This window comes from Primulina huaijiensis, chromosome 12 (assembly GCF_012295235.1).
Source record: "Primulina huaijiensis isolate GDHJ02 chromosome 12, ASM1229523v2, whole genome shotgun sequence".
In the NCBI taxonomy this organism is placed as follows: domain Eukaryota; kingdom Viridiplantae; phylum Streptophyta; class Magnoliopsida; order Lamiales; family Gesneriaceae; genus Primulina; species Primulina huaijiensis.
In genome coordinates, this window is record NC_133317.1 from 8,735,044 (window position 1) to 8,762,674 (window position 27,631).

Consider the following 27,631-nt stretch of genomic DNA (forward strand, 5'->3'; position numbering starts at 1 on the left):
GAGCGGAATTACCCTACGTACGCATGATCTTGAGCTAGCAGCAGTTATCCTTGCTTTAAAAATTTGGAGGCATTATCTCTATGGTTCCAAGTGTGAAATCTTCACAGACCACCAGAGCCTCAAATATTTGTTTACTCAAAAGGAACTAAACATGAGGCAAAGGCAGTGGATCAAACTACTGAAAGAATACGACTTGACCATAAGTTACCATCAGGGTAAAGCAAACAAACTGTCCGATGCTTTAAGTCAGAAAAATGGGGGTAAGATCACCCTAGCTTCACTCTCTGCCCGGCCATGTCTGCAAGAAATCGTCAAGTTAAATCAGGACCGAGACCCCGAGCTAACAAAACTTAAGGAGCAAGTTAAAAGAGGGAGGTCTCAAGACCTACGAGTCAACGACAAGGGAGTCCTTTGGATGAAAGGGCGACTGTGTGTACCAGAAAACGATAACCTTCGCCAAGAAATACTGACAGAAGCACACAAATCCAAATTCTCAGTTCATCCAGGGAGTACAAAAATGTACCAAGATTTTAAGAGGAATTTTTAGTGGAATGGAATGAAAAGAGACGTGGCAGAATTTGTCTCCAAATGTCGAGTCTATCAACAGATCAAAACAGAGCACCAGCGAGCCGGAGGATTTCTGCAACCTTTGGAGATACCTAACTGGAAATGGGAGCATATCTCCATGGAATTCGTGGTAGGGTTACCAAAGTCAAGGCAAGGTCAGGACGAAATATGGGTAATCGTAGATAGACTTACAAAATCTGCACACTTCCTACCCGTCCGCATGAACTATAATCTTGACAAGTTGGCTACACTGTATATAGACAATATTGCACGACTCCATGGAGTACCAGTGAGCATCCTGTTTGACAGAGGCCCGAGGTTCGTCTCACGTTTTTGGAAGAGCTTCCATGAGGCCATGGAAACAAAATTTACTCTTAGTACGACCTATCATCCTTAAACCTATGGCCAAACAGAGAGAACAATTCAAATCCTAGAAGATATGTTGCGAGCGTGCACCCTAGAATTCAGTAGCAATTGGGACAATCATCTACCATTGATCGAGTTTGCATATAATAACAGCTATCACAACAGTATTGGGATGGCTCCATGTGAAGCTCTGTACGGAATGAAATGCCGGTCACTCCTATATTGGGATGAAGTGTGAAAAAAAGCAGTTGTAGGACCCGAGCTTGTACAGATAACAATAGACAAGGTTAGAGTCATTTGAGAGAAACTCAAGGCAGCTCAAGACCGACAAAAGAGTTGGGCAGATCTGAAAAGAAGGTCGGAGGAATTCAAAGTTGGCGAGAAGGCCTACGTAAAAGTCTTGCCTATGAAAGGGGTTATCCGATTCAATAAAGCTGGGAAGCTGAACCCCCGTTATGTGGGACCCTTTGAAATTTTTGGGAAAATTTGGCACATTGGCGTACAGATTGGCACTGCCGTCGAACATGTCTAGAACCCATAAAGTATTCCATGTGCCCCAACTAAAGAAATACATCCCGTACCCAAGCCACGTGTTGGAGGTGGAACCGCTCATGATCGAAAATAATTTGGGAGAAGAGCTGAAGTACGAAGAAATTCCCATCAAAATCATGCACACCAAGGACCAATTGCTAAGGCGACGAATCATTTCCTACATCAAAGTGCAATGGTCTAACCACACTGAAAGAGAAGCCACGTGGGAGCTAGAAGAGAGAATGAGGAACCAATACCCGTACCTTTTCATAGACCAAGCCAACACAAGTTTCGAGGACGAAAGAAGGAGGGAGGGATGTAAAACCCAAGATTTTGTATAATCATGATAATATATTTTTTGTAATTCAATTGTTCTAGGATTATGCAATCTTTGAGTATCTATCTCATTATTTTATTTAAGATGTAAGATTTGCAAGTTTATCTAAAGTAATGTGGATAATTGTACAGTGTACAATATTTTTGGAGCTCGAGATTTAAGATAATATCGTGCATATATTTTGAACTTGGGATAGTAAATAAATCTATCACAATCCAAGAAATTAAATAAGGAAATTAGATATAAGGAGGTAAAGTTGGAGATATAAATTCAAAGTTGGAAAGATTCTTACCAGATAAAGATATAAGATTTGAGATGATATTGATATACCTGGATAAAGATCAAGCAAAGGATAATATGATCCCTAGATTTCGAATTCAAGGATGTATTTAATGTATAGTTTTTGAAATTATGCATACAGGGAAAAGTCTACACGATATAAAAATGCAAGCATGGGAAAAAAAAATTTAAAAGTTTGCCTACCAGAATTTTAGGAAAAATCAAAAGTACTATTTTTTGGAAAATTTACCACGAAGTTCTAATTACTAAGAGAAATTTTTGGGACTTAAGAAAAAGGATTTAATTGTACTGGAAAACAAAAGATCTAATGAGTATTGGAAATTTGGACACAAAATTCGAAATTTTGCAGGCTGGGACTAGGTATAAATTTATAAATATCCAAGGGATGGATATTTAGATTTCGAAATATTATCGAAATATTATCCAAGATCACAGATAAAAGAATGATAATTATCCTAGATTTAAAGTTTGATTCGAAAATTCAAACGCGAGTATTATGTATGATCAGAATAACAGCCAACCCCTATAAATAGGAGAGCAATGCCATTCGAAAATCACACATCATAATTCATCTATATTTTTGAATTCTCTCTAGTCCTCCCTATGAAATTTTCGAGATTTTTCTCTCTTAGTTCTACCGATTATCGAAACCGATTATCGAAACGCTGCTGTAGTCCAGATCCGGAGTAAGAATTCAAAAATTCCAGTGCAGGAACCCACCCCCCTTCTTTTCAAGTTTTTTTTTTTCAAAATCCAAGGTAAGTGAGCTTGTTTTAAATATTTAATTTTGGTTATATGCATTTTCGTTTTTTGAAAATTCGGTCGAATGCAAATTCTTCTTCTACCTCCTTCTAGTTACGATTGTCGCATGATGTATGTGTTGACACTTTCAAGATTCAACTTGATATGGGAGGGAATCCCAAATATATGATATGACCCTTGCGCGGTAGGGATGTAACCATTATATGACCTCGCCCCCTTAGAGGAGTAAAAATTAGGGACTGATATCAGTAAACCATATAAAGTAGAGGAATCTCAGTGTCTGGTTGATAGTATGCATGTTGTATGATTCATGTTATGCACATTGTATATTTCGAAAATGTTGCATGTTGTTTTTGTTGTGCTCGAACGGCCCCCACTTGCTGAGTTATGATCATATCACTCATCCCTTACTATTCTTTCCCCAGATAAATCCGAAAAACAGATTGAGCAAGAGAAATCAGAACAATTCTAGGGCTGGTGATTCTCGAGATCACTAGTGCATAGGTTTCGAGAGTTTTTCTTCTTTTAAAACTCTTCCACTTTATTTATTTTTCTTCTGTAAAGACAATGTTATTTTTGGGAATTTATGGAATAAACTTGTTTCGGTTTATATTGTGTTACGAGGTTGGTTGTTTTTCGATTGTGTGATTGATGAACAACGCCGGTGTCGACTAACTCCAGTCTAGAGACGTGACACCCGAGACACACAAAATAACACAGAATATATACGAGACACATATTCTAGATCTCTCTCATTCTCCCATCTAGGACAAGAATAAGGTGGTCTATTCTCTATTGTCTTGGAAGATCCATAACTTATACACTAGATCAATCAATAGATTATAGTACGCGTTTACTGTTATTTATATTTTCTAATAATTCGACATTAATCTCTAACGTGTTGTGATAAATGGATTTAATCGTACGATTTATAGATTTATTTTACTAAATCTCCAACAAGAGGAGTATTCTTGAAGAAAAATCCAAAATCCGAAGAGAAGACAATCTTGAAAGGCCTATCCGGCATTGTGCTTCCGGGTGAAATTCTAGCCATGTTGGGGCCGTTCGGCAGCTGTAAGTTAGGCGGTCGACTCGGCGGCCTAACCTCCGACAGTGTAACATACCACAGCAAGATGTTTTCTAGCGCTTTGAAATAGAACATGGGATTCTTTACACAAGATAACTTCCACTATCCTCAGCAGATCGTAACAGAGACCCTGGTCTCGGGGTATTTTTCAAATATATTTGAGGAAGTCATTTGCTTAAATAAATAGTTGATTAAAATTATTTTATAAATTCCCACATCTATATCGCGTTGTTGCGCTTGCCGAGGACTCTTCCCAAGGAGGAAAAGGTGTGGCACGCGGAAGCTGTTGTAACTCAACTCGAATTTTCTGGGTTCAGTAATAGCATCGTTGGAGGGCCTCAATTGAGGGGAGTCTCGGGGGCGAGTGGAAACTAGTTAGTATTGGTCAAGAGATGTTGATAGATCCAAGCCTGATGTTTCTTGAAGAGCCAACATCCGATCTTGATTCCACGACCGCCATGAGGATCGTGTCTACGTTGTGTGAGCTAGCTAACGGAGGACGAACCATAGTGATGACGATCCACCATCCTTCGAGCAAGCTGCTTTATAAGTTTCAGAAGATTCTTTAATTGTCTGAAGGAAATCTGTTGTATTATGGGAAGGGATCGTCTGCCTTGGATTATTTCTCGGATATCGAGTTTGCCCCATCCATCGTCATGAATCCTGCTGATTTCCTATTAGATCTTGCCAAGGGTATTGAATTTTGATCAAGTACTTTCTTTAATCTTGTATAGTGACAAGGCATATGATCGAATGTTTTTGCAGGGGTCTCACCAGATGATTCTGTTAGAGTAAGTGCTCGGCAAGCCAACTTGTGGCTCCTGTTTTATTGACTCTGATGTAAAACAACTTTTATTTTAATAATATTTTATGATTTCATTCGATTATGTCATTATACTTTATATGTATACCCAAGCAAGCTGCATAGATAAAGTCCTTGGATATGCAATAGGTACCACGAGATCTGCGTCGCAACGTAAAATCATGAAACTCATTAGGAAGTGTACCGTATATTCTAAACAGGTTCTTAGTCGAATCAGCCGCCTAAAACAAGGATAAAGGTCGCTCGAGCTCGAGACTAGCATCTGTGATGTAAATGTCATGTTTCATTGGCAAGGGCATGGAGATGTCCATTTACATGGATGAGTGATCATATGATGATGCATTGAACAACCCTCCCTCGGATTGTCCAAGTGGTTCTCACTTATCGAGTGAAATAGTCCTCGGTTATGGTTATACACCATTAGCCCTTTGACCCTGGACATTGTAGAGGATATACGTATTAGCATGCATTTTGATCCGTTTACCGACTCCATCGAGGGTCATCAGGTAGTGAGGTTGGGTGTAGTTTCGAAATACGTAGGAGCAAATACATTGTAGTCGGGGATTCACAGTTCGCCTACAGGTGAAGATATCCTATGTGATCTGATGAGTTAATAGTGCAAGGAGTCTCTGGTCAGAGCAAGAAATGTGCTTTAGGGAAAGGTGTTTTCCTATTTGCACACACCATGCCACTGTTAGTACTCAAATATAAATCGCATCGTTATCGAATTTATATGCAACTCTTGATATACCAATGATTGTAGATTCGATCAGGATATATGTGATGAAGGGACCATCTCATACGCTAACCATGACTAAAGGTTCTTGCAGACACTATCAGTGATATCTAGGGGATCATGGGGCGATGCTACTAGATGCTTTTACCATGATCCGATTGGTGCAATCAGAAATGCGTTCTGACATTCTTGATCAAGGTGTTGATGAAAAGAATGAGGCTGACTAGGGCAAGTCCGAATAAGAATAAACTGAATCACATGGAGATGTGAACCCACGGCTAGTTGTATCCCTGGACCATTGAGGGTCACACAAGCATCGGATTCTGTGTTCCCGTTGAGATAGTCAAATTTCAAAGAGTTGGAATTTGGCGACTATAATTTAATGGAGATCAAACAAGAATTTTATAAAGGAGTTTATGAGCTGATTTCATAGGATGGAAGAAATGGAAGTTAGCATGATTGCTAAATAAATAAGTCAAGTGGAACTGCCTGTTTTGTGAAGGAGTTCACTAAAATTGGCAGCTGCCAAATATGGTTGGTGAAAATTTTGATCTTCGAAATTTTTTATTTTCATTATATGAACAAGATTTGCATCCTTGGTACATCGGCGCTCTCAGATCGTCGATCGAGGTTATAATCAGTTCGAAATTATTTTTTTTTGTGAATTTGAAATTTACTAATTATATGATTGTGCTAGTGGTGTAGACTACTAACATGCACAAATTCTCATATACGTTCTAGAGGAGTCTAGAATTAAATTAATTAAGGAGTTAATTTATAAATTAAATAATGATTATTTAATTTAATTAATGTACATATATATTTTATATGGTGATATAAAATATGTGTATATGGTATTATTATATCATGTATTATTAAAAATTAATAAATACATTATATATTAATTATATGAGAGTTTTAATATAATGAAATTATTAGAGTCTTTGTGGGAGTGAGATTCTTTATGGGATTAAGAATCAACCTCTATACATACACCACTATGACTCATAATTGAATACCACAATTTTTCACAAAAATTCCTCTCCCAATTACAAAGAAACCCACGGCCACCTCTTGAATTTTGGAAGAAATTTTGCAACCAAAAAAAAATTTGATTTTTTAATTATTGATTAAGAATCAATAATTATTGGTTAATGATTGATTAAGAATCAATTAAGCAAAAATCCATGGTTATAAACATGGAACTCACGGCCACTTCACAAATTGTTTATGAAAGTTTCGGCCACTTCCCTTCTTCCACCGCTGCGTCGCTTCATCTCCGGATTTTGGAAATTCGGAGTCTACATTTTCAACGCATAAATCGTTTGGATTTTCTGGTGCAAACCAAGAAAGGAAGACAGTCTTCGATCGTGGACCTAATTAGGCGATCAAAGAAGAAGAGCCGTTCGTAGGGATTAACAAGAAGGGTTATATCCGCTTAAACACCGGAATAGTTTGGAGTCCAAGTGTTAAGTATTGAAGAATGAGTCAAAGTTTAGTTAGTTTACGTGTCATGCTTGTGGCTCAAGTTTATTGCTTAGTCAATTTGGTAAAGATTTAGTGGATCTCATAGTTGGATAATGGGATTAGTGGCCTTAGTGGTTAATATTTGTTTGCTTTACTCTGTTTCTATAAATAGCATATGTAAATGGTCTTTAATTAATGAAGTGGATGTTCACGTAAACTCCAGTCTGTCATTTTCCTCTTCTTTATTACATTTGCTTTCGGCCTCACATTCTTCTTCCCCAACATTTGTGGTATCAGAGCCAGGTTTGAGAGAGAGTAGAGTGAAAACACGTGAGTTGATGGATACACTTTGAGAAAGACTTTCATAGCCAACAGTACTTCTACAATGGGTGCTGCACAACCACTTATTCCAATTTTTAAAGGAGAAGGCTATGAATTCTGGAGTATTCGTATGAAGACTCTGCTCAAATCTCAAGATCTTTGGGACTTGGTAGAACATGGGTTTATCGATCCTGATGGAGAAAGCAGATTGAGGGAGAATAGGAAGAGAGATTCAAAGGCATTGATAATTATGCAGCAGGCTGTTCATGAATGCATCTTCTCAAGAATCGCATCTGCGAGCACGTCAAAGCAAGCATGGTCAATTCTGCAGAAAAAATTTCAAGGTGATTCAAAAATCATCGTGGTGCGGCTGCAGTCACTTCGACGAGACTTTGAAACATTGATAATGAACAAGGGAGAATCAATTGTTGATTTTTTGTCAAGAGCAATGGCAATAATCATTCAAATGCGATCTTACGGAGAGAAGATTACTGACCAGACCATCGTTGAAAAGGTATTGAGAAGTTTAAATCAGAAATTTGATCATGTTGTCGCTGCAATAGAAGAATCTAAGGATTTGTCATTTTTTTCATTTGATGAACTAATGGGGTCTTTGCAAGCCCATGAGTCAAGAATTAACAGGTTACTTGAAAAACATGAAGAAAAGGCATTTCAAGCGAAGGAGGCAGTCTCAAAACTTGGAGAAATTGAAATCTCAACAACTAGAGGCCGTGGAAGATGAGGATTCAGTGGTCATGGTCGTGGTCGAGGTTTTGGTAGAGGACGAGGCAGAGGTAGATTCGACTGGCAATCGAAGTACACCAGTGAGCAAAGAACTAACAAGAATGGTGTTCAATGCTATCAGTGCAAGGGATATGGGCATGTAAAAGCTTATTGTCCAAACAAAGACCAGCAAGTGAATTATGTGGCAGAGAATGAAGAGGAAAGTAAGCTTTTTATGGTTCATTCTAATAATGACAATAATTCAAGTGGTGTGTGGTTTGTAGATAGCGGTTGTTCAAACCTTATGACAGGCACAAAATCCATGTTTAAAGAGGTTGATGAGACACAAAAGTTGAAGGTGCAGCTTGGGAATGGTAAAGATGTGCAAGTTGAAGGGAAAGGTACAGTAGGCATTGAAACCACCAATGGTAAAATAAAGCTACTGCACAATGTTCAATTTGTACCTGATTTGGGATATAATTTGCTTAGTGTTGGACAATTAATGTCATGTGGATATTCTATTTCCTTTGATAACGGTGCATGTGTTATTAAGGAAAAGAATTCAGGAAATACGTTGATCACCATCAACATGACGCAAAACAAAATGTTCCCACTGGAAGTTTCACGCATTGAGAATTTTGTTCTTGTTGCTGATGGAAAAGTTGACTCAATTCTATGGCATTTGCGTTATGAGCATCTCAACGTAAAAGGTCTGATATTATTAAGTGATAAAGGTATGGTTTTCGGACTGCCTAAGATTGGTTCTATCAGTTTATGTGAAGGATGCATATATGGAAAACAAACTAGAAAGTCTTTTCCTGTTGGAAAGGCTTGGAGAGCTTCAAAGTGTCTTGAATTAATTCATGTCGATTTATGTGGGCCTATGCAGACTAAATCTTTTGGTAGGAGTCGTTATTTCTTGCTTTTTACTGATGATTATAGTCGCATGAGTTGGGTTTATTTTTTAGAAAACAAGTCTGAAGCATATGAGAAATTCAAGAACTTTAAAATTAAAGTTGAGGAAAAAAAAAAAAGAATCTTGCATCAAAGTCCTTCGCACAGATAAGGGTGGAGAATTTCTGTGCAAAGCGTTAAATATTTTCTGTGAAGAAAATGGCATTCACAGGGAATCGACAGCTCCTTACACTCCTGAGCAAAACGGCGTCGCTGAACGTAATAATCGGACTGTTGTAGAGATGGCGAGAAGTTTATTGCAAGCCAAAAATCTTTCAAATGATTTCTGGGCTGAAGCTGTGGCAACATCAGTATATTTATTGAATATATCTCCAACAAAGTCTGTCATGAATCGAACTCCATTCGAAGCTTGGTGTGGCACAAAGCCATCTGTAAGTCATTTAAGAGTCTTCGGTTGTATAGCTTATGCTCTGGTCAATTCTCAATTTCATCAAAAACTTGATGAAAAATTTGAAAATGCATTTTTATTGGTTATTGCACTGAATCTAAAGCATATAGTTTATACAACCCTCTTAATGGAAAGTTTTTGGTGAGAAGAGATGTAGTTTTTGACGAAAATGCAAGTTGGGATTTCAACGAAAAAGTGCAGAAACATATTCCTTGGATCAATGGAATATCTTCAAATGAACTTCAAGAGCCAACTTCAACAAATTCTCCAGCTAGTTCTTCTACGGCTTCTCCAATTTCGTCATCCTCAACATCATCAAATTCTCCCTGCAAATCACAAAGTCGAAGCTCTTCGGATTAAATACTGCAGAAAAGGTTTAGATCTTTGACTGATATATATGAATCCTGTCACTTTGCTCTTAATGTTTCAGATCCTATTTCATATGAAGAAGCAGCTGAAACTGAAGAATGGCAGAGAGCAATGATGGAAGAATTGGTAGCAATCCAAAAGAATGAGACATGGGAGATGGTGGATTTACCGGAAGGAAAAAATGCAATTGGTTTGAAATAGATTTTCGAGACAAAATTTGGTGCAGATGGTATCATACAAAAGCATAAAGCCCGGCTTGTGGCTAAAGGATATGCACTACAATATGGCATTGATTTCGAAGAAACATTTTCTGCAGTAGCTCATTTTGAAACATAGAGAATTATCTTGGCATTAGTTGCTCAATTACAATGGAATGTGTATCAATTTGATGTTAAGTCTGCATTTTTAAATGGAAATTTGCAAGAAGAGGTTTATGTAGCACAACCAGAAGGTTTCATTGTTGAAGGCAAAGAAACAAAAGTTTACAGGTTGAGAAAGGCGCTTTATGGATTGAAGCAAGCTCCTTGGGCATGGTATATCAAAATTGATGCATATTTTCAAAAAAAAATGGTTTTATGAGAAGTGAAAATGAGCCTAATTTGTATGTGAAGAAAAAAGGTAAAAATGATTTTATCATCGTTTTCCTTTACGTTTATGATATCATTTAAACAAGATCCTCTAATTCTCTTGTGGGTGAGTTTAAAGCAATTATGATGAATGAGTTCGAAATGTCGGACATAGGTTTACTACATTATTTTCTTGGACTTGAAGTTCAACAAGCGAAGATGGGATTTTTATTTCGCAACAAAAATATGCCAACGATCTCCTTAAGAAATTTGGCATGATGAATTGTAAACCTAATGCCACTCCAATGAATATCAATGAAAAATTGCAGCATAAAGATTGGGCAGAGATGGATGATGCAAAAAGGTTTAGGAGCTTGGTTGGAGGTTTGATTTATCTAACACACACTCGACACGATATTTCATTTTCTGTTGGTATGATTTATAGGTTTATGCAACATCCCTCGAAGATTCATTTTGGAGCAACAAAGCAGGTCTTGCGTTACATTGCTCGAACAATGGAATATGGGATTTGGTACTCAAAAGTTTCAAATTTCAGATTATGTGGCTTCACAGATAGCGATTGGGCAAGTTTCTTGAATGATAGGAGAAGTGTTTCAGCAATTATTTTTACTCTTGGGTCTGGAGTAATCACTTGGAGCTCAAAGAACCAAGCCACAGTAGCATTATCTTCCTCAGAGGCTGAATATATCGCAGCCACTGCAGCAGCATGTCAAGTCATTTGGTTGAGAAGAATGTTAGCTGAACTTCAACAAGAACAAGAAGGACCCACTGAGATTTTCTGTGACAACAAAGCAGCAATTTTTATGAAAAAATATCCAGAATTTCACTCCCGAACAAAGCATATCGATATTTGTTTCCATTTTATTCGTGATTTGGTTGCAAAGGAGGAGATAATGTTGAAGTATTGTAACAATCATGAGCAACTGACAGATATATTGACAAAGTCCATGCCAAAAGAGAAGTTTATCTACTTTAGAGCTTTCCTTGGTGTTTGCTACTTTGAATCAAGGGGGAGTATTGAAGAATGAGTCTTAGTTTAGTTAGTCTACGTGTCATGCTGGTGGCTCAAGTGTATTGCTTAGTCAATTTGGTTAAGCTTTAGTGGATCTCATAGTTGGATAATGGGATTAGTGGCTTAGTGGTTAATATTTGTTTGTTTTACTCTGTTTTATAAATAGCATATGTAAATGGTTTTTAATTAATTAAGTGGATGTTCACGTAAACTCCAGTCTATCATTTTCCTCTTCTTTATTACATTTGCTTTCTGCTTCACATTCTTCTTACCCAACATTAAGAACGCAAAGGTAAAAATCTTAGAACATCTTATGAATGTTTTTGAACACACGACGCTCAAAAACAATTTTTTTAAACTTCCACTGCGTCTTGGGTGCGAGAACACGATGTCCCAACAGATTCACATGACAATCAAAAGGATATTAAGAAAGCACTTGTTCATGCTTATGGGAACAATCTGCGTGAGAGGGCGAAGGCAGACCTCGTCACCATTAAAGACCAGGTTCTTGTTCAACCGAGGATTGGAGATTTGAGCAAAAGCAAAACACTTGGTTTCTATCAATTCTCCGTCTTGTTGAGCAGAATGTGAAAGAACAAAAGCAGCAATGTTATCCGACCTCAGGATCGCGCAGGTTCTCATCATATCCTTCTTGTGTGGAAGTTTGTGGTGGAAATCTGACATCAGTCACGTCCAAGATCAGGTAAGTGTTGTCATATGGATCATCAGAACACTTTGCATGTAACTTCTAGAAATTAACGAATCGATCTTTTCGTTTCTAAACGCAAATCCACGGCTGGTGGGGCCTTTATTCTTCTACACGTGCTTTTGGGGCTCCCATCCTCTGTTCCAGGCCATTTTAACTATCCCACAAGAACATCTAATGCTAGCAAAAGAAAGATCTTTCGGCGTGTACAGTCTATCATCCTACTTCATGGCACAAACCGTGGGCGATATGCCAATGGAATTAGTCCTACCCACCATATTTTTCCTCATAACCTACTGGATGGCGGGGTTGAAACCCACAGCCAGGTCCTTCTTAGGTTCTCATCATATCCTTCCTGTGTGGGTGTTTGTGGTGGAAATCGGACATCAGTCACGTACAAGATCAGGTAAGTGTTGTCATATGGATAATCAGAACACGCTGCATGTAACTTCTAGAAATTAACGAATCGATCTTTTCGTTTCTAAACGCAAATCAACGGCTGGTGGGGCCTTTATTCTTCTGCAGGTGCTTTTGGGGCTCCCATCCTCTGTTCCAGACCATTTTCACTATCCCACAAGAACATCTAATGCTAGCAAAAGAAATATCTTTCGGCATGTACCGTCTATCATCCTAGTTCATGGCACAAACCGTGGGCGATATGCCAATGGAATTATTCCTACCCACCATATTTTTCCTCATAACCTACTGGATGGCGGGGTTGAAACCTACAGCCAGGTCCTTCTTAGGTTCTCATCATATCCTTCCTGTGTGGATGTTTGTGGTGGAAATCTGACATCAGTCACGTCCAAGATCAGGTAAGTGCTGTCATATGGATCATCAGAACACGATGCATGTAACTTCTAGAAATTAACGAATCGATCTTTTCATTTCTAAACGCAAATCAACGGCTGGTGGGGCCTTTATTCTTCAACACGTGCTTTTGGGGCTCCCATCCTCTGTTCCAGGCCATTTTCACTATCCCACAAGAACATCTAATGCTAGAAAAGAAAGATCTTTCGGCATGTACCGTCTATCATCCTACTTCATGGCACAAAACGTGGGCGATATGTCAATGGAATTACTCCTACCCACCATATTTTTCCTCATAACCTACTGGATGGTGGGGTTGAAACCCACAGCCAGGTCTTTCTTATTCGGGCTGTCGATTCTGCTGTATAGCGTGCTATGCTCTCAAGCCTCAAGGGCTCGGGCTTGCCATCGGCGCGATGGTTATGGACCAGAAATTAGCCATGACTCTTGAATCGATTGTAATGTTAATATTCTTCCTAGGCAGTGGATTCTTTGTTCAGCATGTGCCCGGATTCATTGGATGGTTCAAGTACACATCGATTAGTCACCGCACTTTGAAGATCTTGCTGGGATCACAGCACAAGCTGGGCGAAACGTATCCGTGTTCAGTGATTAAATCCTGTTCTTTTGAGTATATTCCATCGGTGAAGGCTGCGGGGTTGGATGGGCAAGCCATATCTGTGATCGCTTTGGCCATAATGCTCTTGGGTTATAGGCTAATGGCGTATCTAGCTCTAACTAGAATTGGTGCACCCAAAAAACAGTGGGTAAGGTTTCAAGTTTGAAACTAGATATCATGTTGACCTGTTTGTAACTTTTCCAACTTTAAAAAAAAAATAGAGAAAGTCCGAAGGTTACGGATCTATATTCGAGAGAATGGGTTGACTCAGTTTATACTTAAAGTGCCAAGTGATATTTTTTTATACGGTCTTATAGGAGTTTTTGTGAAGATGTTATTTGATGCATATATATATTAAATTAAGAATAGTAACTTACAATCTAAAGAATTAGGAAATAAATTTATATTATATATATATACACACACAAACACTAGCTGATGAGCATCCATCATGAAAGTTAACATAAAATTTTTTAATGATTTCAGTCTTAGTACCAAACAGGAAAGAATGGCCAAGAGTTGATGATTTAAATCAATGCATAGTGTTTGATTATTAATTTGTTCAATTACTTTGTTCAAATATGCTGCTTGATTTGCATTAATCATTATGATTTGTAGTCATAGATTCGTATTAATATCAGTGTTTAAAAAGCGTGAAAAATGATTAACTCAAGTTAATACATTAAAAGCGAAAAATCGTGAGCATTTTAGTTAAAATTTAAAGTTAAATTTTATTATTTTGAATTTTAAGTTGAAGTTTATTTTTTTTATGTTTTACATAATAATTAATAAATATTTGAAGTATAATTTTTTTAAAAAAAAATCTCTAAAGACATCTAAATGTTATTTGATGATTACTTTTGATCGTAAAAAACCTTCTAAGATTTATAAATTTATTCTTAAATTTTGTATGTTTATCTGTTCTTTAATTTATTGATTAATTTGATATAAATAAAATTATAAATAATAAAAATGTTTTTCATTCTTAATCTATTATTAAAAAAAATTAAACTTCTAAAATCTTGAAGCTTGACATTACTGATTCCTCACGCTTCATATTTTTTAGAACACTTATGATTAAAATATTATAGGGTACCAATAACGGCTAACGTTAAAAGTATATTTATCCTCAATCGTCTTTCCTGTCAAATCTGCAAAATCATTAAACATAATATTAGTTGATTTCATAGTCATCCTAGTTCTTATATTAAACATTTGATAGATACGACTATTAGTTAAATATCCACAGAACAAACACTTGTCGCTCTTAGAATCAAGCTTAAACATTCGATAGACACGACGTGCTCTGTTTTTTTTTTTTTTTTTTTTTTTTTTTTTTTTTTTTTTTTTNGGCTCTCTACTTTGCAGCATCTATCCTTCAATATATATAGTCTCTTTAACCTAGAGATTATTATTTCATGAATAGATACACACAAAACATGGAAACTATAATTTTATTAGGAAATAAAATCATTTAAATAAAAAGATCATATCTGAGTTAATACATATATTATCTTAAATAACATTAGTATAGAAATTAAAAACTCATGTAAAAAATAAAAGATAATTTAAGAATAAATTCTTTCTTTCATGCCAAGAAATGTTTTTCTTTGATGTTGTTATAATTGAGCTAAAGGTCTTAAATGGTTGATGAAGGAATGAAAGAAACTCAACCATATATGTATAAACTCTAGATGTTGATGAAGGAATGTGGTGTGACAGAATCTTTGATACTTATTGAAAGAATAGTTTAACATAAAAGTACGATATAATTGAAGAATGTATGTTTCAGATGTAAGTGTTGAATGTGGTGTTGTAACACCTAAAACAACATGCAACTGAATAATTTAAAACAAAAAAATTTACGTAAATAAATCAAGATGCAAATAAACATGCACAAATAAAAACACTTGTGCGGTGTCTCAATACAAAAGATTCATTCACTAAAAAAATAATAAGTTTACACATAAAAATAATACTAGTGAATAACAAAAAGCTCATTCTCTTAACAAATCAAGAGAGAAAATTGCATCCTAATCAAGTGTTGTCCTCGAATGTCTTTAATACTCCACGTGAACACATAAAAAAAACATGAGGAGACTTAATTACTCGATTTTTTGAAGCAACACACACGTGCTCCATTTTTCCTTGCTCTTTCTCTCGTCGTCTCTCTACTTTACAGCATCTATCCTTCAACATATTTAATCTCTTTAACCTATAGATGATTATTTGAATAGATATACACAAAACATGAAAATTAAAATTTTATTAGGAAATAAAATCTTTTAAATAAAAAAGATCATATCTAGAGTTAATATATATATATTATCTTAAATAACATTAGTATAGAGATTCCAAACTCATGTAAAAAAATAAAAGAATAAATTATTTCTTTCATGCCAAGACATAGTGGCTTGTGTCTCTTGCAACCTTGAGCTTTCATAAAATTTGATTAAAAATCTTATTTGATGAAAAAAAAATTTAAGAACAAAAAATAAAGCCTATCATATTCGCCACAAATATAAATACAAATTTCATAGTTTTCTAGTGATTAGTTTTCTCGGCCAAAGTCTACCATACTTGTCACATTTCAAGTCCTTAATTTCGAAATTTTGTACGTAGTATATCATATATACCACAAATATTCTCTGATATGAAAAATTTTAAGAAATTATATGTACATAAAAATAAATTTTCACATTTAGTTTTTTTTAAAAAAAAAGAAAAGAAGAGGGAAATGCTCTAAACTTTTATAAAGAACAAGAATGGTTTAAAATAAAAAGCATAAGAAATAAGCATCCAATTGTTTAATTACTTTTTGATAGAGTTGAATATTGTGTATGATGTTTATTTGTTTTAATTTCCAATACAAAGTTTTTAGAAATATTAATATATCGTAATATTTTAATATTAAGGCTTTGGAGGAGACGAGACAAATACAACAGCTTTGCATCCAAATGATAAGATGCAGTAATTCAAGTATGTTTAGCAAGGTTCTTATAAATTGGAGTAGCATGATCTGAGAGTCGATCTTCAAATTTTACAAGTTTAACTATGTTCAGAATGAGTTTAAGCGTAAAAAGATTTTTACTGAGATTTTAATTCTATTTAGTTAATTAATTAATACATAAATATAATAAATTTAAGATTAAATGTATATATTTATTATGGACTAACATATTATGGATCAAGTTGCGTCTCATTGGCAAATGATGGACTTTGTTGGGGATAAGATGGTAAAAGTAATATGGTCAACTTCAGAAATTTTATCTTAAAAACCCGTTTTTTTCATGCGTCAACCTTTTGTTTGTTGCTTTTGCTCAAATCATAGATTTCTATTCACGCTTCACACTTAATATTTTAGTATTCCAAAATGCGCAAAAGGCTAATTTAAAAATTGTGTAATAATAAATGTGCATGATTAGTAAATAACAAAATGTATTATTTGATATTTTTGACAAATTAACGAAACAAAAAATGGTTTTCATAATGATGGGTTATATTCCAATTTTATTATTGTTTCGTTTGGTTGGAGGATAAAATTATGAAATGATTAAGAGATAAATGATAAAGAAAATGATTGAATTAGATAATAATAAAAAAATATTATGTTTGGTATGATTGTTACCAATGAGATAATTTAGAATCTTTTGATGAATTGACTAAATTGCCCTTCTACTATTGCGACGGCGGTTCGGCCGACGGTGTGGTAGCCGGTCGGAGGCGACGGCGGCTGCGGTCGGCCGTGGGGGTGGTCGGCGGCAACGGTGGTCGGCTGGCGGTGGCGATGGAACTGGGGGTGGCGGTGGTCGGCGACCGACTACGGTCGGCGACGGCGGGGGTGGTTGGCGGGAAGTGGTGGTGAGTTTGGATATAGAAAAAGTGTAAAATTGAAAAAATAGGATGAATTAAGAGTTGGATAAATAATCCTAAGGGGTGAGGAGTAATTATTTTATCATAGTTAATATAAGCTAATCATTTATATGATTGATTGACTTGGTTAAATAAAAATCCTACCAAACATGAGATTAAGTGGGTTTAAAAAAACATAAACTCACCTAATCAAGCCTACCAAACACAGCGTTATTGTTAAAATCCAAATTACTTGCAAAGGTCCAAGCTTATTAGACACTTTTAAAAAGTCAATAAATATGTAAGACTTATTATTCAAAATACACTCTCATTATTTTATGTTTAACTTTCAGAGTACATCTTTAAATTATTTTCTGACTCGAGTGTCGAAATGTTTATGTCGGACAACCCCGACGCCTTTGACGTGTGTTCATGACGCAAATGATAACCCACAAAAACTTAATCTCTACCGATTATTTGAACCTGTTTACGAGCTAAATAGAGTACTGATATATGATTGTTTACATATGCTTATCCGAACAATTATTTTTTTTTGGTCATATCACATAAAATTCAATAATTCACTTCCAATAAGTTATTTCAATCAATTCATCCGCCCAACCAATTGTGTCGTTTCAAATGTCTTGTTTTTTTTTTACTAATTGTGTCGGTAGAGTACTTAGCTCCGTTTATGGTATACAAATGAAAACAAGTACTGTCCCATGAGATTCACCATCGTGGGTCCCACAAATCTTTCATTGAAGATTGAGGTGCGCCTATCTGTTTCAGAATATATCTTTTCACGAGTGATGAGGGACATATTCTCAATTGATTACAGCATATATTATAAATTTAAAAAAAAATGTAAAAAGTCAATGTTCTTAGGCAAATTTCATATCAGTAATCATGTTACAAATCTTTCAAATCTACCCGGATAACAATAATAATCCATAACCCAAAAAAAAAATATAGCTCTAACAAATATTATATATATTGCGTGTGTGTGTATATATATATATATATATATATATATATATGCATTTCCACTGATTTTACAAAGAAATGGAAAGAATGAAATATAATCAATATTGAACTAAACCAGTGGAATTATCACGTTAAAACTAAACAATGTTTTGAGGATGCCGGCGAGATCCCTCTTGAAACTAAGGTGCGTCTCCAAATCTTGGCTTTTTTTAAAAAAATTAAAGATTCGATTTTGCCAAGGCCCAGCTCAAGAATTCGAGCAAGAATAGTGTATGTGGTGATGATAGACTCGTCTTTGGTTCCAAGGGATTTCCGATGGATCTTTACACTTGTTCTGTTCAATCTGCAGTTGATGACTCTCTTCCTGGTTGCCACATTTACCTTCTGCTTGATCAAAATTTACTCGTTCAACGTGTTTGCTTTGATAGTCCCGTGTACGAGCCTGATGATGTGATATGGCATGTGTGGTCTTGTAATGGATTGACATGTGTCACAACGAAATTCCAAAAACTGCCAAATTCTGGTACAGTTCTGGATTTGGAATGTTACAGCATAACATTTGGTTTCGGTTATGATGATTTGCACGATGATTATAAAGTGGTGGAAGTTTTTAGTTTTGAGCATGTTCCAAGCGCAGGCCTAGTGGAGACTCAGCTAAAGGTTTATAGTTTGAGGGCTAACTCTTGGAAGAGTTTGTCGAATTGGCCCGGTGGATACACATTTGGTGGGTCTGGAAAGTTTTTGAACGGAGCCATATATTGGTCAGTCCACCACTTCGATGGACTGGTTGAGTGGGAGATTGTTTCTCAAGATCTTGCAACAGACACTTTTGCGGTGTTACCTTTGCCTGCTTTTGATGATGATGATGTCAAAGTCGAGGTGAAGGTTTTAAGGGGCTCTCTTGCTGTATGTTGTGAAAGAAACACTCACGTGGATATATGGTTGATGGACTGTTGTGTGAAAAAACTGTGGACTAAAGTGGCTAGAATCCCATTCTTTCTGCATATTAGGGAGTATGAGTTTACAAGACCATGTCCATTGTTTCTGCCGGTGGATGGAAGGATGCTAGTTAAATATGGAACAAATTTAAGCTTGTACGATCCAAGGGATCCAAATATTCATCATTTTGGTAATAAATTTGAAGTGGAAGCTATTACCTGCACTGAGAGACTTGTTTCTCCAAATTTGGAGGATGAAGTTATCCTTGGAAGGACTTTGCCACCGGAAATATTTACAGAGATACTCTTGAGATTACCTGCAAAGTCTCTTAAGCGTTTTAGTACGGTTTCAAAGGGATGGCTTTCTTTAATTTCAAGTTCCCAATTGGCCAAGGACCACCTCAAGTATGCAATCAAAAACAATGTGTACACTCTTGATAGACTCATCTTCGGTTCCAGAACGTATCCAATAGACTTATCCACTTGTTCTCTTCATAGCGCAGTGGCAGATTCTGTTTTAAGTGGTTACATTTACCCAGAAATGGATGAACATTTGCAGGTTCAGGCTGTGTGTTGGGACTATCCTATTCTCGAGCCTGATGATATAATATGGCTTTTGGGTTCTTGTCATGGGTTGGTTTGCGTGTCACTGCTTCCTAACACTGTGATGTTGTGGAATCCAACGATACAACAATCTAAGGTTTTACCAAATTGTGGTACAGATATGGATTTTGACTGTTGCGGCCTGACATATGGTTTTGGTTATGATGAGTTGCATGTTGATTACAAGGTAGTGCAGTTTTTCAGTTTTGAGCGTGTTACAGGGTCACACGTGCTTGAGATTCAGATCAAGGTTTATAGTTTGAGGGCCAATTCTTGGACGATTTTGTCAAATTGGCCAGGTGGTGAAACATTTGGTGGGTCTGGTATGTATTTGAATGGAGCCATACATTGGTCGGTCACACACTATGACGGACCGGTTGAGTGGGAGATTGTTTCTCATCATCTTGCAATGGACACTTCTACGGTGATACCTTTACCCAATCTTGAGAATGATGATGTTACAATCGAGGTAAAGGTTTTAAATGGTTTTCTAGCTGTACGTTGTGGACGAAATACTCACATGGATATATGGTTGATGAAGGAATACGGTGTGAGAGAATCTTGGACTAAAGTGGCTTGCACACCCTTCTTTCTTGACTTGATGGATAATGAGTACATTAGACCATGTCCAATGTTTTTGTCGACAGACAACAGGATACTGATTAATTATGGGCCAAATTTAAGTGTGTATAATCGTATAAATCCGCATATTCACCATTTTAGTGACAATTCTGAAGTTGAAGGTATTACCCACTGTGAAAGCCTAATTTCACCAAATTTGGAAGATGATACAAGAACTGGAAGGACATTGCCCCTAGATATTATCATGGAGGTACTCGTGAGATTACCTGTGAAGTCTCTTGTACGCTTTAGCTCCGTGTCAAAAGGATGGTTTTCTTTGATTTCAAGTCCTCAATTTGTGAAGGCCCATCTCAAGATTCAAACCAAAAATGATATGCTCATCTTCGGTTCCAAAACATTTCCAATGGATTTGTACAGTTGTTCTCTTGATATTGCTGTCAAGGATCGTGTTTCTGGTGGCATCATTTACCCTATAGCCGATGAAACTTTATTGGTTCACCCTGTGTGGTTGGATTTTCCTTATTTCAGGGCAGATGATGAGATATGGCTTTTGGGTTCTTGCAATGGTCTGGTCTGTGTTCTTTTAACTCCTAACACCATGGTTTTATGGAATCCAACGACGAGAAGATCCAAAGTTTTACCATATTCTGGTACAAATGTGCTCGACCCCTATAGCATGACATATGGTCTTGCTTATGATGAGTTGCATGATGATTATAAAGTGGTGGTGATTTTCAACGTCATGCTCAATATGGACACATACCAGACTCAACTCAAGGTTTATAGTTTGAGGTCCAACTCTTGGAAGACACTGTCAAATTGGCCTGATGTTGGTGACATATTTGATGGGTCGGGTAAGTTTTTTAATGGAGCCATTCACTGGTCAGTACAAGATCTGAATAGACCGACCAAATGGGCTATCGTTTCCCTTGATCTTTCATCGGACACCTTTGTGAAGCTTGCTGCACCTAATTTTGAGGATGATGATGTGAGAAATAAGGTAAACATTTTACAGGGTTGCCTTGCTGTATCTTGTGAACGTGATACCTATATGGATATATGGCTGATGCACGAATACGGTGTCCAGGCATCGTGGACTAAAGTGGTTCGCGTCCTCTTTTCTGTGAATCTGAGGGAACATCAGCTCCTTGGCCCGACGCCATTATTTTTTAAAGAAGATGGGAAGATAGTATTCGACTATGGAACTTCATTGGCAGTATACGACCCGAGAAACACTGAGGTTCATCATTTCGGATGCAGGCTTGAAGTTGAAGCAACGACCTTTATGGAAAGCCTGGTAGCACCTGATTTGGATGGTGATCACATCGGAAGGGCATTGTGGTAGAAGAAAATTTAGTGATTGATTTGGTGCAGAGGAAGCTTTAATTTCTGTGGTTCGTTAATGTACAGTTGATGGTTTCTTCGATAAACTAGCATTTTAGTCTTACGAGTTATTCCAGTCATTTAGGTCCTTTGTTATTCTTGGGTGTGCGTTTTTTGTATGGATTTGTGTGGATAGTGTGTGAAAATGTTGGACCAAAAGTAGGTGTGTATTTATGTTAGAATTTGTTCAATATAATTAATTAATTTTTAAAGTCTTAGCCATTTGAAACGTCCGTTGAAAATATCAATTTCAAATCATTATCTACAAATGTCATGGCCATTGAGCTTAACTGCCACATGCAGTTTTTTTTAAATTTAACATAGTGTCCTTTGGCGTGTATTATTTGAGAAGAGATGCATCCTTTCATTGTGGCTTTTGAAGAGGACTTCTCGGTGGCTATAAGCAGTGCTTATGATTGTGAGTTTAAATTAATTATTACAACTTATTGAAATCCATTATTTCAACTCAATACACATACCTAAGTTCCAAAATATTTTTTATTGTTACTTATAAAAAATATTCCAAAGGCTTGTCATATCCCAAAAACTATTTGTCATACTCATTAAGTAACATCGAGAGGGGACAAATATAGTTTTTAGGAAAGCGTATTCGTACGTATTTCAAGTCTTCGATTATTTAATCATTTGTTTGTTCGTTTTCGAGAATAGTCCTCTACAAATATATTCTCGACAATCTAAAAACTATAATCTGTCCTTGCAAATCTGAAATTACGATTCATGGAGAGTGGAGCAAACATGGCAACCTTGAAGTTTATGAATCAAGACATGGTCAAACTTGAAAGGTTTGATGGTACGAATTTTACGAGATGGCAAGATAAACTTAAATTTCTTCTTACAGCAATGAAGATCTTCTACATTCTTGATCCAAATTTGGAAGAAATTCCGGCACCTATGGATGGAGAAGATAAAGAACTAAGGGCTAAAAGAGAGAAAAGGCAAGAAGATGATTTGATGTGTCGCGGTCATATTTTAAACGCCTTATCCGATCGTCTTTACGATATCTACACAAACACCACATCTGCTAAAGAAATATGGAAAGCATTAGAAAACAAGTATAAAGCCGAAGAAGAAGGTACGAAGAAAATTTTAATTTCAAAGTACATTGATTTTAAATTTCTTGATGATAAACCATTGTTGCCTCAAGTACATGAATTGCAAGTTATTGTTAACAAAATGAGGGCTGTCAAGATCGAGTACCGGAATCCTTTCAAGTGGGTGCAATCATTGCAAAATTGCCATCTACGTGGAAAAGTTACCGGAAAAAGATTCTTCATAGTTCTGAAAATTTTTCCTTGGAACAAATACAAAAGCATTTGCGTATTGAGGAAGAATCTATGACTAGAGATAAGAATGAAAATTCTTATGAAGGTACATCTAAAGCCAACGTCATAAAACAGCCTACGCAATTCAACAGTAATAATAAATGGAAAGGAAATCCATTTGGTCCGAAAAAATCCATAGATAAAATCAAAAAGAAGTCCAAGGGAGCATGCTTTGTTTGTGGGAAATCCGGGCATTATGCTCGAGATTGCAGGTTTAAAAAGAAACCAAGTGATAAAGAGGCAAAGATTAACTCCGTGGAAATGGACAACATTGTGGCAACTATAAGTCATGTTAATGTTGTTCAAGGAAAAATTCTAGGTTGGTGGTATGACACATGTGCTACAGTCCATGTTGCATATGATAAGGATTTTCTTGTGATGGGATGATCAAATTATGTACTAGTGACAATAAAATAAATTAACGTATTTCTTCTGCTTACATGATTGATTCTATTTCTTTATGGCATAGTAGATTAGCACATATAGGAAAATCTACAATGAACAGAATGGTTAAATGTGGCCTTATATCTTGTGATTTAAATAAATTTAAAAAATGTGAAATTTGTGTTAAATGCAAGATGACTAAGAAACCATTTCAAAATGTTGAAAGAAATACTAAAACTCTAGATCTTGTTCATTCGGATATTTGTGAACTAAATGGAATGTTAACAAGAGGAGGAAATAGATATTTTATAACTTTCATAGATGATTATTCAAGGTACACTTTTGTTTATTTAATAAAACATAAGATGAAGCCTTTAACATGTTTAAAGTATATAAAGCTTTAGTAGAAAACCAACTTAATAAAAAGATTAAAATATTTAGGAGTGATAGAGGTGGTAAATATTTCTCAAATGAATTTAATTTATTTTGTGAAGAAAATGGAATTTTGCATCAATGTTCCGCACCTCGAACTCCCGAACAAAATGGTTTGGCGGAAAGAAAGAATCGAACATGTGTAGAGATGATAAATTCTATGATTTTAAATGCAAAATTGCCATTTATTTTATGGAGAGAAGCATTGCTAGATGCATGTCATATTGTGAATCGAATTCCTCTAAAAAAGAATAATATATCACCTTATGAGATATGGAAAGGAAGAAAACCAAACATAAGTTACTTAAGGGTATGGGGGTGTCTTGCTTATTGCAAAAACACGAACCCATCAAGGACTAAATTAGGTCCAAGAGGAATTAAGTGTGCATTTGTTGGATACGCTACAAATAGTAAAGTATATAGACTTCTAGATTTAGAATCTAACGTTATAATAGAATCTAGGGATTTTGAATTTTTTGAGGATTCACTAACTGCGGAAGATCGTACGAAATTAGTTCTATACAATAAATCTCAAGAGAAATTGTATATGGATCACAAAATGACAAATCTACTAAGGTTATTGAGCAAACCTTTGAGCATAGGAAAAGCAAAAGAACAAGGAAAATAAAATATATAGATCCTAATGAGATTGATTCTCAATTAATATCTCTGTGCTTAGTAGAAAGAAGTAGAAAAGAAATAGTGAGAACAATTCCAATTGTCTTACAGATTGAAAGTGATCCTATGACATATAAAGAAGCTTTGTCTTCAAGAGATTCTAGTTTTTGGAAAGATGCTGTAGATGACTAAATGAATTCTATTTTATCAAATCACACTTGGGAACTTGTTGACTTACCTTATGGTTCTAAGCCTATTGGTTGTAAGTGGGTGTTTAGAAGAAAGTATCATAGTGATGGAACACTTCTAACATTCAAAGCTAGACTAGTAGCTAAAGGGTATAAACAACAAGAAGGAATCGATTATTTTGACACATATGCCCCTGTTGCTAGAATTACAACCATAAGAATTTTATTTGCATTAGCCTCTATTCATGATTTAATAGTACATCAAATGGATATAAAAACGGCATTTCTTAATGGTGATCTCGATGAGGAGGTATACATGGAACAACCTGAAGGTTTTGTTCTACCAAGAAATGAGAAGAAAGTATGCAAATTATTGAAATCTTTATATGGTTTGAAGCAAACCCCGGAACAATGGCATGCAAAATTTGATAAAAATATTACTTCAAATGGTTTTGTTCACAATATTGTTGATAAATGTCTTTATCATTAATTTTTTGAAAATCGCATCCTACTTATTTGTCTCTATGTTGATGATTTGTTAACAGTAAGTAATAACATGAAAGGCATATTTGAAACAAAGAGGTTTCTATCTTCCATATTCAAAATGAAGGATCTTGGACAAGCGGATGTTATACTTGGGATTAAAGTCACAAGAAATAATGTGGGTTATGAACTAAACCAAGCACATTATATTGAGAAAATGCTTGATAAGTTCCAACATTTGAATATTAAAGAAGCTAGTACTCCAATTGATCCAAGCATCAAACTAATCAAGAATAATGGAAGGACAGTGGCACAACTTGAGTATGCAAGTGCAATTGGTAGTCTAATGTATGCATTGCAATGTACAAGGCCAGACATTGCTTTTGTTGTTAGTAAACTGAGTAGGTTTACCAACAATCCAAATAATGATCACTGGAAGGCTATTGGAAGAGTTTTTGGTTATTTAAAGAAAACCAAGAACCTTGGATTGCACTATTCAAAATTTCCTGCTATATTAGAAGGATATACAGATGCTAGTAGGATATCGAGTGTTGGAGACAATAAATCTACCTCGGGGTGGGTGTTTACTCTTGGAGGAGGTGCAATATCTTGGAAATCCAAGAAACAAACTTGCATAACACATTCCACCATGTAGTCAGAATTTATTGCATTAGCCGAAGCAGGAAAAGAGGCAGAATGGTTACGTGATCTTTTGTACGAAATACCTTTGACTTTAAAAATTATTGGTTCAATATCAATATTATGCGATAGCCAAGCCACTCTTGAAAGGGTGTATAATGAGATATACAATGGAAAATCTAGGCATATAAGCTTAAGACATACTTATGTGAGAAAATTAATTAAAAGTGGAATTATTTCTCTCACATACGTGAAATCTAGTGAAAATCTAGCAGATCCTTTTACTAAGTCTCTTATGAGAGAATTAGTAAAATCTACATTGAGGAAGATGGGATTAAAACTCCTTGATTGAAATAAATTACCAATAATGGCAACCCTACCAAATATTATTATTTGAATAATATAAGGTTCAAAGGGTAAGAACAAGTTATTGATTGTGAAAAGTATGCAGTATTTTATTATAAGTGAACCATCTTTGATGAAAAGGTACTGGATGTTACAGTTAGATCGTTGAACATAAATTGTTCTTAATAAGATTCAGTTTAAGAAACAAGTATCTCAATGTAACATAGATACTGGAAGAATCTTACCTATATGAACTTAAAGGTGGTTCCGTCTTAAAAGGAAGTTGAGAGTTGCTTTCTGAAAAGTTCATAGAATGGATGAGTGCAAAGCCTATAAAAGCACTGAGCAAGAAATTGGAACTTGTGAAAATGAATGTTTATGTGTGATTAATTCACTGGTATTGTAATAAGAAATTATCATTCAAAGCTATCAAGCTATCATTAATTTTACCATTGTTTTGTGATTTTTTCAATAAGGTGTGATTCAAATATAAAGATATTATGTTGTATTAATAAATACCGAGTATGAGTTGGATGCTAAATTATTTTGAACAAGTGGGAGATTGTTAGAATTTGTTCAATATAATTAATTAATTTTCAAATTCTTAGCCATTTGAAACGTCCGTTGAAAATATCAATTTCAAATCATTATCTACAAATGTCATGGCCATTGAGATTAACTGCCACATGCAGTTTTTTAAATTTTCATTTTTTTTTAAATTTAACATGGTGTCCTTTGGCGTGTATTATTTGAGAAGAGATGCATCCTTTCATTGTTGCTGTTGAAGAGGACTCCTCGGTGGCTATAAATAGTTCTTGTGATAATGAGTTTAAATTAATTATTATAACTTATTGAAATCCATTATTTCAACTCAATACACATATCCAAGTTCCAAAATATTTTCTATTGTTACTTATAGAAAATATTGCAAAGGCTTTTCATATCCCAAAAACTATTTGTCATACTCCTTAAGTAACATTGAGAGGGGACAAATATAGTTTTTAGGAAAGTGTATTCGTACGTGTTTCAAGTCTTCGATTATTTAATTATTTGTTTGTTCGTTTTCGAGAATCGTCCTCTATAAATATATTCTCTACAGTATTTAGACTAATAAGATATGTGTAGTTTAGGAGGTGATTAATGTGTTGTTTTGATGTTAGTGTTATATTTATTATTTGTACAATTTACGTTCAAAAAAAATATGTTATCATATATTGATGTTTTGTTTACAATAATTATTACTATTTTTTATTTATTGCTCGTTTATTTAAGTAAGAATGACGGTTGATTGTATTTGTAAAGAGGGAATTACTTTGAGCACTTGCAGTACAAGAAGTACAAGATCAATCAGTCAATGATAAGAAATTAAAA

General features: G+C 35.5%; 2 protein-coding genes and 1 pseudogene across 2 annotated transcripts; all 3 read left to right on the top strand.

Annotated features, from left to right (window-relative positions):
• Positions 1-556: 556 nt before the first annotated feature.
• LOC140989387 (ABC transporter G family member 9-like) lies at positions 557-13,652 on the top strand (annotated as a pseudogene).
• A 4,718-nt stretch (positions 13,653-18,370) lies between these two features.
• On the top strand, positions 18,371-27,490 carry LOC140989874 (uncharacterized). Its single transcript, XM_073459365.1, has 3 exons — positions 18,371-18,506; positions 18,629-22,003; positions 27,367-27,490. The coding sequence occupies exon 2, from the start codon at positions 18,638-18,640 to the stop codon at positions 21,788-21,790; it is 3,153 nt and encodes a 1,050-aa protein (XP_073315466.1). The 5' UTR covers positions 18,371-18,506; positions 18,629-18,637; the 3' UTR covers positions 21,791-22,003; positions 27,367-27,490.
• LOC140989388 (uncharacterized) lies at positions 22,567-23,558 on the top strand. Its single transcript, XM_073458594.1, has 2 exons — positions 22,567-22,921; positions 23,038-23,558. Exons 1-2 carry the CDS (start codon positions 22,567-22,569, stop codon positions 23,556-23,558), a joined length of 876 nt encoding a protein of 291 aa, XP_073314695.1.
• Positions 27,491-27,631: the final 141 nt, after the last annotated feature.

Excerpts from the sequence above, each read along its gene's own strand:
- LOC140989874 (XM_073459365.1), top strand. The coding sequence starts at position 18,638 with ATGGATCTTTACACTTGTTCTGTTCAATCTGCAGTTGATGACTCTCTT.
- LOC140989388 (XM_073458594.1), top strand. The coding sequence starts at position 22,567 with ATGGAGAGTGGAGCAAACATGGCAACCTTGAAGTTTATGAATCAAGAC. Across the intron at positions 22,922-23,037 it reads GTATAAAGCCGAAGAAGAAG|ATCGAGTACCGGAATCCTTT; the intron begins GTACGAAGAAAA and ends AGGGCTGTCAAG.